Source organism: Gadus morhua, chromosome 4, assembly GCF_902167405.1.
Source record: "Gadus morhua chromosome 4, gadMor3.0, whole genome shotgun sequence".
Taxonomy (NCBI): domain Eukaryota; kingdom Metazoa; phylum Chordata; class Actinopteri; order Gadiformes; family Gadidae; genus Gadus; species Gadus morhua.
The window spans coordinates 12,177,649-12,191,227 of NC_044051.1; the positions used below are offsets into that span (position 1 = coordinate 12,177,649).

Genomic DNA, 13,579 nt, shown 5'->3' on the forward strand with positions numbered 1-13,579 from the left:
AGGTGGTATTCACTCTAAAACATGCCATTTATTTCAGGCGGAAATAAAATCTTCCACTTATACTGTGTTCTAGCTTTATTCACTCTTACCAAGTAGTATCCACATTGATCATTTCACTTGCGCAACCGTCTCAAAAGTGTTCACCTTGGGTATACTTCAGAGAAAACCTCAGAACCTCTTCATCACAAAGGCCTTGTGATGAAGAGGTGAAGATATTTGACCTTTTAGCATACTTGAATGGCAGCGATGAAAGTGCCTCTCTGTCATGTTCCCTCTTCATTAAAACAGCATGCATCCAGACACTTGATCGAGACATAAGCCTCAATGTTATACACAAAAATGACAGATACCATCAACTGATAAGAGCCAATGATGGCCCCAATCACCTGGGCCCCCATTAGGGCTGTAGTCCCTACAAGCATCTCTAATAAGATTGAAAACAACAACAACAATGTGCTGTTTAATTCCACTGTCCCAGGGTGACTTCAAAGCATTCCTCGACACAAAGTTGGTAGCCACTGTTTGAAATTTGTGTATAATTTTGGATTTACGTATATAAAAGATGAGCCAATAGCCATAGACATCTCTGTCAATGCTGATTTTACAGCCACCAACTATGTCTTGAGGTAATGTTCATCGAAACACAGATGAGGAAGACTCCCTTTTTCATTAAACATATGCCATTGCATCACTGCTGCTGCTGTGCCCTGGTCTAGAATTGACTGTCTGCCAGCCCACATAGCAACCTAATTCTCTACCCATCAATAATCAGCTTCAATGCAATTACTGACCCAAATCGTTACATCTCAGAGCAGCTCACTGCCTCTACCCACACTGCAGAGCTGCCACTCCTGAGGGTCGGGGCCTTTGAGGATTAGGAAGAGAGACAGAATGAAAGAGGGAAATAAAGACACACCTCTGTGTTATTGAGAAGAAAGAAAGAACGAAAGAAAAAAAAAAGTATAGATATATATATATTATATATAAATATATATTCAGTTATTTATTTATATATTTACACGGACGTGCTGTACTTGATGAATTTTCTATAATGGCCACCAGAGGGTAGTATTGCATTCTACCTTGCGGGCACACATTTTACAATTTAAATATTTGCCACTGACCCGAAGAGACCGAGCCATTCGGTATAAAATATGTCATGATTATACAAAATCCATTATAATGATTAATTTTGTTATCCGCATTGTTTGCTAAATGACTTCAGCACGAGTCAAGACCACGTTACACAAGTGTATATTTTAAATTTCTATTCACATTTCCACCACGACGTTAGATTATTTTGATGAAATAGGGTGTTTTTCACAATATATTGCACTTTTACCCTCGGATCTGTGTGATTGGTTCGAATAAAACAATTCCAACGCAAACATCAACAAATTAAGTTGTTTTTTGTTGCTAAAAGGAAACAACCTGATTAGTATTATACTACATCCTACTGAATCCTCACAACCTAAATATAAAAGTGGATTAAAAAAAATCGAACTTCACAGGGGGCAGAGCCTGCCTTGCCTTGCAACAGTCTAATTGCGTTCATGCAATCTCTATCTAGACGCAAACTTTATCCAGGTACCCTTTAACAAACGTTGAGATCATTCCATGTATTTGGCATCGTATCTGTATGTTTAAAACGATTGCTAAGAGAACCGTTGCAAACAAGTCATTCCCCAGACTGTGGGCTGCTATACCTTGTTCAGGAACGCTGAACCACTGCTGTTGAAACCCTCCTACTGGCGGCCAGATGGGCCAGCTTTATATACGCGGAAGTCCCAGTTCCGTTTGGTTTAGTCGGTTCTGAAGCTCGAGGTACGACGGTTGTACACGCGCCTCGCTATCTCCTTACCAGCCCAGGCTTCACTTTATAAAAGGTGAGACAGTCCATATTTTGGGACTTTACTTTACTCACGCATTAAGTTTATTTGTCGGCTCTGAAAATAACTTTTTTGCAGTTGAAAGTTTGTGCGTTGTTTTGACTGGGGTTAAGTGAAACGGAACAAGTGCCGTGGGATAGGCAATGTTTTATTTGATTACAAATTAACTGTTTGTAACCATAATAACCTCCAATCGAGGTGGTTTGAAAAACTTTTGTGTTTGGAAAAACTACAACTTTTAATAGGATATAAACAATTGAAAAGTGTCAGAAGGGAGTTTTGGCACACCCACTCAGACAATCAACGACACCCATGCATACACTGTGGTGGGCTGTGGTTTGAACAACATCCCACAACGGTATGGAACTATATGAACACTACCTTTTCTAAATTTAATAGCTGACATTACTTCAATGACACAAACAATGATGGGGTTTGTTAATATTTTAAGAAGAAAAGTATAGTCCATATTTTAATACTAGACCATTGACTGGTACAACACGACCACTGCCCTTCACTTAAAAAAAGTGTACTTTGGAACTCTATCAAACATTCGTCAAATGTTTGATATATGCCAGCAACTAGGATATTTTAGCTCTATGCTGCAAAACATGCATTTTATTTCATACAGTGATAATAAGCATCATATACTGCGTTATTTAGTGTAATAGACATAGACACAAACAGGCCCACCGATGTGCTTGTACTGCTGAATTGTGGAGAAAACCAATACACCTGTAGCACCTGTAGGCCACTCTACACCCGTGGGAACATGAGTGGGTGTGTGTAACGGTTCTTGTTGCGTTTGATGGGCTATTTAAACATAGAGCAAATTAGGAATTGTCACAAACATGCTTAATAGAAGTTTGACACTTTCTCTCTTTTTATAGACAAATATAACCACTTAGTGGCTGTTTTATCAATGTGTTAATGTGTTTGTGTTATTTTTGGGGGGCTACTCTGCAGGGCGACTAATGGGTTGCTTCTCTTCAGCAGGAAAACAGGCACTGGGGGTATTGATTTTAAACACAAAGGTCGTTGCCGAAAGACCTTCTTGTTCTTTCCTTTCACCCCCTGCAAAAATGTTGTGTTTAGTATGGTGTGAACTGACTTCGTATACGGCAATTTGCAATAGCATTTGGACCGGAATTGATTAAAAGGTGATTTGGCTTTTGTGGCAGGTAATCAATAGTTCTATAGACTGTATTTTAAATACATGTTTTTCTAGGAATTACTTGTGTATCTTTAACACTGTCTGGTAAGTTGCTATAGTGAAACATGCTGGGAATGAAGTCGACGCAACCATTGGTTACACCACTGATCTTTGTGTTTGTGTTTTGCACCTTATAAAAAATATACATATTTTTCCAAGTGCTTATTTGGATAGCCATGTAAATCTTTAGTTTAGGTCACTGTAAGCCTTTGCAACACATTCTTAGGTCAGTCTCTAAAAGTTAGCGTAAGTGGTAGTAGACTGAGTTGTAATGCAAGTATTAATTTGCATTACATTTACATTGAGTCCTTTAGCAGACTCTTTTATCCACAACGACTTAACAGGCGAAACAACCAAGCTTTATAAAAGCTAACTGGGCATAGTGCCAACTAGCGATAGGTTGAAAATAACAGATTCAAATTGGGATAGTCATTCATGTTGTCCGGGCTCTGTTCAACAACTCGGGCATCTATGACTTTGCCCCCATGTCAGCTACCGTATATCCATGTGTGTGACCTCTACTGTTATTACATTATTCACCTCTTTTGGATTCAAAAGCCTGCTCTACCACAGAGAGAGTATGACATCATATCACCCTGACAGTCATAACATCTTAAGACCAGCGGGGGCATGCAGACTACTTTCAACACCTATACACAAGGACACACACATGCATGTGCCTGTCTATGTATGTTGGCAACGTGCATTTGCCTGTGGGTGTGTGTGTGTGATGTGTGTCTGTGTGTAAAGTATATGGGTGTGTGTGTGTGTGTGTGCGTGTGTGTGTCTCTGCGTTGTGTGTATGTGTGTTTTTTCATGTGGCTGCATTGGTCCGTGTTCTAATGATATGTGACCACTGACCTGTGTGTGTGTGTGTGTGTGTGTGTGTGTGTGTGTGTGTGTGTGTGTGTGTGTGTGTGTGTGTGTGTGTGTGTGTGTGTGTGTGTGTGTGTGTGTGTATGTGTGTGTGTGTGTGTGTGTGTGTGTGTGTGGGTGTGTGTGTGCTTGCTTGCATGCTTGTGTGTGCGTGCATGTGCCTGTGTGTGTCTAATATTGTGTCCAGGTGACAAGCTACAACAGGTGTTGCTATGTCCCCGAGGGCTCACTGGCAAGTCACGGTGGAGTTTTGTGAAAGCTACACGACTTACTGCTCTGAGATGCCAAGGCTCTGGCAGCTGAGCCGGCCATTACTCATAACACACTCACCAGGAAACAGACTTTTTTTACACTGTCTACCACACATTCAACAAGCGTGTCACTGTGGGTTTTAACAGTGGGCACTTTAGGGGATGGTCTGAATTCTCGATTTGTTTTAAGGTAGAAATGGGGGAAGCAGCCGTTAATATTCTATTTCATAGGATTGCAGCAAGGCTTTCAAGTGAGACTTGAAAGATCTGTCTGGGACAATTCCTCTGCAATATTCTCATTTCTATTTGCGCAAGGCAATATAATGAGCAGTAGGGTGAGTTTAAATGAAAGGACCAAATGTTTGCATTATTAGGCCTACTGTAAGGTGCAAATTCATGAGATCACTCCACACATTTTTATGTTATTTTGTTCATGGAAGAACTGAATAAAGGTTTGAAACAAATTCCCACTCCTTTAAAATGAAAGGAAAATAAAGTATAGAATTGCTTCTGGGTCTTTGCAAAATTAAACTAAATATGTATGAGGCTGACCAAAATATCCTGCTGACTTTATTTTCTACAACATAAACCTACTTTTCCATTCTCGACTTCCGATTTAACCCTATTGGTGTCTCTCCGGTCCTGTCTGACAATAACCTACTGGTTCTGCTTCCTGTTCACAAAGAGGGCCGTTGTCAACAACTGAAATGTGAAAGCATTTAAAAAATATTTTACACTATCTTTCACCTCACTGATTGTTCAATTTGGAAATCTTGTGTTTGAAAATGAACCCATTATTATGTCAACGTAGTCGTCCCTAACAGCTAGTACCATGGTGCATATGATACTATCTATTTACGCTAGTGCTAACCAAGGGAAGGCTAAAACATCCAGTAAGCTCAAAAAGTGATGTTGCTGAGTTGTCATCCCTTTATACTGAAAGCAGTGTGTTCGCAGGCTGTTGGGTGCTGAGTCCTAACAAGTCGGCAGAAATTCAGGGTGTGTCTCAAGTTCTGCTCGGCCGTCTCCAAGCCAAATGGCGGCGGGGTTTCTACCAGCTAGCTAACATCTTCACGACAGGACTTTGCGAGAATGCCAATGCTTCCAAGGTCACACACACACACACACACACACACACACACACACACACACACACACACACACACACACACACACACACACACACACACACACACACACACACACACACACACACACACACACACACACACAATGGACACAAGATGGAGAGACAACTATTTATGAATGAATAATAAAACGAGATGGGTTCATCTCAAAGGATTATTCCTAATAAAGAAATTGTAACAATACATTTTTTTGAACAGTATTGAAGGCCACTAGTCAATAATAGATAAACAGATAAAGTTTGACAAATAGCGTAAAATCCTTGGTTGAATTCTTTCCAAACTTTCGACACTTCAAATACTTAAGCTGGCTCATCCTTGCTCTGTTTTTGAAAAGGGTTGAATATTTTACATTAAATAATTATTTAACACTGCCTAAAGTAATTCAACAAAACTGGTTCAATGCATGCAATCAAACAAGGTCAAAGCCATATTCTATATTGAGGACTCAATCATATTTCAAGGTAACATTGTCATGATAACCAGCTGCCCTTAGGTCCTGTCTGTGAACTTTGACTGTTCTCTAACTCCTCTCCCTTAGAAGTTGAACAAAAGGTTACACAACTCAACACCTGGTTATGCATCAAGCTTGTCCCTCACTCACCTTCTATGAATCAGATAGACCCTGGCTGGAATTCCCTTCTGTGTGTGTGTGTGTGTGTGTGTGTGTGTGTGTGTGTGTGTGTGTGTGTGTGTGTGTGTGTGTGTGTGTGCGTGCGTGCGTGCGTGCGTGCGTGCGTGCGTGCGTGCGTGCGTGCGTGCGTGCGTGCGTGCGTGCGTGCGTGCGTGCGTGCGTGCGTGCGTGCGTGCGTGCGTGCGTGCGTGCGTGCGTGCGTGCGTGCGTGCGTGCGTGCGTGCGTGCGTGCGTGCGTGCGTGCGTGCGTGCGTGCGTGCGTGCGTGCGTGCGTGCGTGCGTGCGTGCGTGCGTGCGTGCGTGCGTGCGTGCGTGCGTGCGTGCGTGCGTGCGTGCCTGTGTGTATGTGCGTAAAATGCATAAAATGCATAAAATGCATGTCTCGCTATCCATACCCATCTGTCTGACCGTCTGTCTGTTCTGTCTGCTGGATGATTCACCTGAAGGTTGCTTGACTTTAACCGTAACCTTTGAAGAAAGGGTGTGGCTCCTAGAGGTACTGAGATCTGCTGGTACGACGGAATGAATCATTTCTGGTTTGTGTCTTCAACAGGAGAACCATGAGCAAGAGCTACAGTGTCTCCCTGGCGGGCCCCGCCCCCTGGGGCTTCAGACTGCAGGGGGGGAAGGACTTCTGTGTCCCCTTGACTATCTCACGGGTGAGTCTCACACTCAAGCACACACAAACACAATCACACACACAGACCTCCTTCACACACACACACAAACACACACAAACATACACCTGCGCACACACGCACAGTCAGCACAACATGTCGTGAAAGATCTTTGGACTCGGTAATGCTCACCCCATGCCATCTACTTCTACCGTGATGTATAAGGCACATGGGCATCATGTGACACATAGTAGTGTGGCTCTCTGTCCGTGACTCTGCTAAAGTGGGGATGTTGTGTAACCGATGTTGTATAAGGATATGAGGCCATGCTTAAAGCTCTTGATCTGGGACCCCTGGACAGTGTCTCCTCCACATTCCATGTCTATAAGTAACAGTCCATCGCTGGTGTGGACAGTGGCCACTGTTATTTTGGTTTGACAGAGGAAAGATGCTGTTAAGTGTGCTGGATTAGGAACTCCCAGGTCCTAGAATGGGAGGCTGGGAGTCTCTCTCTCTGTCTCTCTCTCTCTCTCTCTCTCTCTCTCTCTCTGTCTCTGTCTCTGTCTCTGTCTCTGTCTCTGTCTCTGTCTCTGTCTCTGTCTCTCTCTCTCTCTCTCTGTCTCTCTGTCTCTCTCTCTCTCTCTCTCTCTCTCTCTCTCTCTCTCTCTCTCTCTCTCTCTCTCTCTCTGTCTCTGTCTCTGTCTCTGTCTCTGTCTCTGTCTCTGTCTCTGTCTCTCTCTCTCTCTCTGTCTCTCTGTCTCTCTGTCTCTCTCTCTCTCTCTCTCTCTCTCTCTCTCTCTCTCTCTCTCTCTCTCTCTCTCTCTCTCTCTCTCTCTCTGTCTCTGTCTCTGTCTCTCTCTCTCTCTCTCTCTCTCTGTCTCTCTGTATCTCTCTCTGTCCCTCGCTCACTTTCTCTCTCTCTCTCTCTCTCTCTCTCTCTCTCTCTCTCTCTCTCTCTCTCTCTCTCTCTCTCTCTCTCTCTCTCTCTCTCTCTCTCTCTGTCTCCTTAACTGGCCTCTTGTTCAGGGCTCCACAGGGAACCTGTCTGTAAATCTGTTTGGGCTAAATGTTTGGGCTCGGACCAGATCTATTCTCTTGGGCATTGAAAGAGACGGCTGGGACTTCTCAGGATTAATTAAATCTTCCCTCCACCCCATTTGTTATGTTTGGAGTCATACAAGAATGTAACCATGATATTAAAATGTTGACAGATTTTCATATTGATTCTGATTCAGAGGTGATTCTAGATGGTTATTTTATTAATCTTGCTGCTTATTAACCAGTTATTACCCTGACTTGACTTTGCGATCAACTAGGAGAGTATAACAACTGACAACGACTTGTTATCTGTGTTAAAGACTAAACCATGTCATTGTGAAGGAAAACATCTAACAACCAGCACCAGTGGTTTGAGAGAGAGAGAGAGAGAGAGAGAGAGAGAGAGAGTGAGAGAGAGAGAGAGGGAGAGAGGGAGAGAGAGAGAGAGAGAGAGAGAGAGAGAGAGAGAGAGAGAGAGAGAGAGAGAGAGAGAGAGAGAGAGAGAGAGAGAGAGAGAGAGAGAGAGGATACACCATGTGTACTACTTCATTCCTCAACAGGACTATACAGTGTGGTTGGAACACAGTCCCCAGAGGTGGGGACTCAGACGCAGTGCTGGTGGCCCACCCAGAAGAACAGTGCAGCAGCACACCAACCTGTGGAACCTGTGGAAGGCTTTGTGTGCTGCAGTTTTTGGCTACACGAACACGTCCCATATGTAAACGCTGCGTGTGTGCCAGGAGCTATGTATGCGGAGAGATGGTTTTATTTGCAGTGCCTGAGTGGTTTCCCATGAGTCAATTCTGCAGATAGGCATGGCCCTGAGATTTGATGAAGACTCGATGACAGAATTTAATACCTTTTCGTTTGTATTTTCATAACAGTCAATGCATTAAAAAGTCCAAAGGGATTGAGCTCAGCCTCTCTCAATCGAAAGCCAAGACTTATCCAGACACACTTACCAAGCAGGCATTCAAATTCACCGTTCAAGGATAGGAAAGCAGGAGGAGTAACCCATGACTTTCAAACACAATGTTGTTTGACACCGTTCCTCAGTTAGCCTATTATACACGTTTGTCTTTCCTTCTTAGCGAGTGTATGTGTGTTGAGATAGGAGCTATCCATCAGAGTTTATAGGTGTCTGGTGATGTGGCCAGCCTGTGGTTTCTCCCACCCGTGTGCGTCTGAGTGCCACTGGTTCTTTTTATAGTGTTTACAGGCCCATGAACCACTGAGCGCTCAGGCTTTTAAAGGGACGTTTTGGATGGGGGGGGGGGTTGGGTGCTCTGTAGGGGCTACTTAACGCGTGCCTCTGTTTACTCTGCAGTTCGCTAGGTTTAAAAGCACCTTTTACGGTTTTTATTTTTACATTTGTTGCGCCGTGAACTCAATCTATTTTCTTGGGGATTAGAATATTTATTTTGCCCATGGTCGTTTTTTAGTTGTTCTAGAGTCATTTTTGTCCATGAGAGGTTGGTTTGTGTCAGTAGATCGGGGTATGAGGGGCCTACTATCATTATTGTGGCAGTGCACTAGAAATAGAAATGTCTAAAATGAGACTTTGTCGTATGAATCAGGCATTCCAATTCAACTGTAAAGATTAAGGCTCTTCTTGCTAAGGACAGCTATGCAAACTAAGCTTAAACCTTCACTAGCCGTAGGGATGTCATATTTGCAATTCAACAGCAGGGCTTGCACGACACATTTAAAATTCTCAATAAACACACAGATGTCTTGAAGGACACCATGAAAATCAAATTAGATTTATTATGTGAACATATTTTTTTCCACAGTCACATTATCTTTGAACAAAGTAGGCCATGTGCAGACAATTGGTTTTGCTTTCATTCGAACCTAATCAGCATCCTTAGCAGCTGAAAATCTGTTATGACATTGGGCTTAACGTTTCAATCACGTTTTTGCTCCCTCTCTCATAAGCCTGCCCTTGGCTCACATCTGGCTACCATGTTTTGGCACTTTGGTATGAGCTGATGAAATCCTGGAGGATGAACTGACATTCCTCGGCCTTATGCTAATTAGACGGCTTTACTTGAATACATAAGCAAGTAATAATGCCATCTAGGTTGAAAAGGGAATCCCACTATCCATTTTGTATTCCGAAATAAGGAACTCATTTGTCGGTTTCCCCATCTGGAACCGAAAGGATTCCGTTGCAGTACAAGTTGAACAAGACGCAACGTGCGTTTTATGGGCGATCTTGTTGACGCCAACACATACCCCTTTTTATCTACTTTTCAATCATGCGCGACTGAAAAAAAGATTCCTGCCTCACTTTGGCGGTGTAAGCCCGTGAGCTGCAACATGTTTTCTGAGCTGTGATACGAACCGCGCTGGAGAGAGAGAGGCAGTCGGCGGCCGTCAAAGAGTTACGCCATCATCAAATTAGCTTACAGCGGTTGAAGTCCATCAGCGCCATCTCCGTGAAAAAGATGTGTTCTGTCATTTTTGACAGGTCGTGTGTGTGCGTCCCTGTGTGTGCGTGTGTGTGTGTGTGTGTGTGTGTGTGTGTGTGTGTGTGTGTGTGTGTGTGTGTGTGTGTGTGTGTGTGTGTGTGTGTGTGTGTGTGTGTGTGTGTGTGTGCTATAATGGCCAGACTCTTGGTCATACAGGCGTTAAGAGTCTTCCACGTACACTTGCTAGTGCTCGATTGAGTCATCGGTCAAGGGGGCTATAGGGGCCTTCGCCTCACCTAGAGCCTTTTTACACTCTGTCGAGTTCATCTGTTATGGAGTCTATGTGAAGATATGACTGTTGAATAACACATGGCCAGAGAACTAATGTGGCGCGTGTGCGTGTGGGTGTGTATGTGTATGCGTGTCTGTCTGTGTATGATTGGATAATTCATCAAGTATTTAGTCCTTTTAACAATCAATCCTATTAAGCACCTGCAAAATCATGAGACCAGATGTTTGTTGACGCATGCTTTGGACTACGGGGGTGAAACAGTAAAAATAACTGTTAACAATGCTCCTTTGCTTGGGGCTGTAGGCTCGCAGTACCTCAGCACAGCTGTGGTTGGTTGCAAGTCCTTCTGTAGGCTACTTTTGACCTGACTTTTGACTTTGACTTTGACTGGAGACCAGAACATATCAGAGAAGCAACGAGAGTAGAGGGAGTATGTCGTAGCTTGTCTGTCATTTCTGCATGCGAGGGCATGATAGTTGTGATTTTGTAATAACCCTGATGAGCACAAGAACATACGTCGGAGCTAACACCCTGAATCACATGGGAACAGACAGGGACATGCTCCGGGTATGACAGTAATGTGACATGACTGCTATTTAAATATTCCCTGAAGCCCTTCTCCAGAAAATCCTTACTATAATATTATTTTATTCTTTGAACATTGAATCGACTGGAGGATACAAATCATGATTTATGCAGGGTTCTTAAATCCATAGATGATATTATCATGTTTAATTTATCATATCTAATATTATTTTGAACGCTGTATTCTGTTTGCCAACTCCCAAAACCTATACATTTTCATTTGTCATTTGTTTCTTTAATTTTCTCCTCTTTTCACCTCTTGGCCCAAACACTTCCTACTGTTTGTTTTGTTAGAGACATGATACTTTAACACAGGATTACACAAACCAATTTTAGCTTCATGTTTGCAGTCGGGGATTGGGTAAGGTTCACTCAGTTCCCTCCACAATATATTGTAAATATGTTGACCATATGCAGTACTATTTACTGTATATTACTGTAGTATGTTCAACTGGTTAATACAGTTGAACATACTACACAGGATTTGTTACATCTGTTCATTCTATTTCATTTTTTTCCAATTTATTTCACAAGTGCATCCTCTTTTATGCATGCATTTTCTCTAAGGCATACACTCAAGTATACGTATGTATCAAGATGAACTCCAGAGCATTCGTACAGGTCCTTGGCTGACGAAGATGCTAGACATTGGTATTTAACATGGGCCCGTGGCTGTGGACTTCTCTCAGCACTGTTATACAACCAAGAGCCTTCAACAAGGTACCAGGCCACGAGGACACGTAGTAGGACAGACTATACTTCACGCGCATACTATTTTTTTTTATGGAATACCCCTGTGGGACACCATGCTGGATAAAATGGTCATAAATTAAGCCGAGATCCACAGAAGAAGACATTTGACATCGGGTGACTGTCTGAAGATTTGCTAAAATACTAGGTGTTCTTTGACGATTTTGATACTTCTGCGAACTGCAAAAGTACATGATTGCCAACGGCTTAACCTAACACCAAATGTCCTTATTGTATTCTATCAGAGCTACCTACTTTACCACACACAGGGATGCATCCATAAAGCATAGCACATATTGCTTTCTTAAAAGTACAGTAGAGCCGGGCAGTAAACAACATCCATTATTCACCAAACATCTGCTGTGTTAATGATCAATATGATTGATTTAAGTTCATTTTTCCCAGCAGCCAACTGTTGTTGCTGTGTTTGTACTATAAAGCGAGCCTTCACCCAGGCTGTAGTTATGGATACAGCTCTGGGTTCTGCCAGAGTCGCGGTTAAACAACTCCCTGTGGCATTGGGAGGAAACCAATAAGACCGATAGCTTATGGCCCGCCGCGTTGGCCAAACAATGAATTCCAATGTGGAAAACCTATTGGACGCGAATACCGATGCTTCTCTTTTTTTTTCATACCACATCTCTTGTGTTAAGATCTCCCCGGGGGACTTTACACAGACAGTAAAACCAAACTGTAGTGAACACCAGCTCGTGGCGCCCGTCCATTTACACATTATTTTCATATTGAACCAATACAACCCCTCGCTGCCCCCCCGCCCCCAGTCTCTCCCTGCCCTCCCCAGACCCGCGGCCGTGTCATGTGGGTTTACCGGCTGCATGTCGGCTGGGCTAACCGCCGCTCCTCCATATTAAATGGATGCGTTTCATCTTCAAGAGAAAACATATAAAAGGGGGAAGAGATCGGGTTAAAGGGCCCGTCGTTTAATCACCTTTGCGGTGGATTAATAGTTCGAAGCCACTTCAAAATAGATCTGTGACATCACAAGTGGGCGTGTTCCTATCATTTCCGATACACCTAATTGGATCCCGTAAAATTCCAGAAGACATTTTCACTGGCTGAAATTTATAGGTAAACGATTTCAATGAGATGATCCGAGTTCCATTCAGATCACCTCACCCACCTCTGCTCACTCAGCATCCTTTTGTTTCTTTGATGCCCCAGGAACGCCTGAGGCTGGGTGACTTGCCTTTCATTTCAAAGCTGGGTCTGACCGGAGTACATGCTGGATTCAGTTAGATGTATCTATCCTTATTTTCTTCTCATTAAGTCCTCACTTCAACATGCATGAACATCCTGTTCATGTATTGTTTTTGTTGCACACACACACACGCACACACAATACATGACATGGATTTATGATGATGACATGATTTATATATATATATATATATATATATATATGTATAGGAGGCCGTGGGAAAGGGTTGGAGTTTGGGTTTGAGAGCAGATTTGAGTTATCCATGTCTCATGTGTTTTTCATGTCTTGTTGTGTGAGATGTTTGTGTATGTGTGTCTTTTTCAAGGACCCCCTCAAATACAAGATAGTTCATCTCAACAGGTTAAACCTTCAATGCATTACAATTGTTTAGCTAATACAGTCGGTCCAATTCCTTTTCATCAAATCTTTACAGTTTTGTTGTGATCCACTGATCTATGTTGGCCAAACATCAGGTCAAATCCCCTTAGAGACAGGGTACCTGGTTGTTAACTTGTGAGAAGGACGGAGAACAACACAGAAAAAGCTATAGCTTGTGTATATTTGAAACACAAATGGCCATGTTTGCAAAATTCCAGTTCTCTGTGTTGATATGATCAAAGAAGGCATGTGGGTTTTATTTCAAATAAAAAGTCATT

The 13,579-nt window shown here is 42.8% G+C and overlaps 1 protein-coding gene across 1 annotated transcript in view; it reads left to right on the forward strand.

The window, feature by feature from the left end:
* The first annotated feature begins 1,597 nt into the window (after nucleotides 1-1,597).
* pdlim5b (PDZ and LIM domain 5b) overlaps nucleotides 1,598-13,579 on the forward strand; it is a 43,735-nt gene continuing 31,753 nt past the window's right edge. Inside the window, 2 exon segments of the mRNA XM_030354369.1 lie at nucleotides 1,598-1,886; nucleotides 6,562-6,667. Of these exon segments, the coding sequence (XP_030210229.1) occupies nucleotides 6,569-6,667 (99 nt within the window). The 5' untranslated portion in view covers nucleotides 1,598-1,886; nucleotides 6,562-6,568.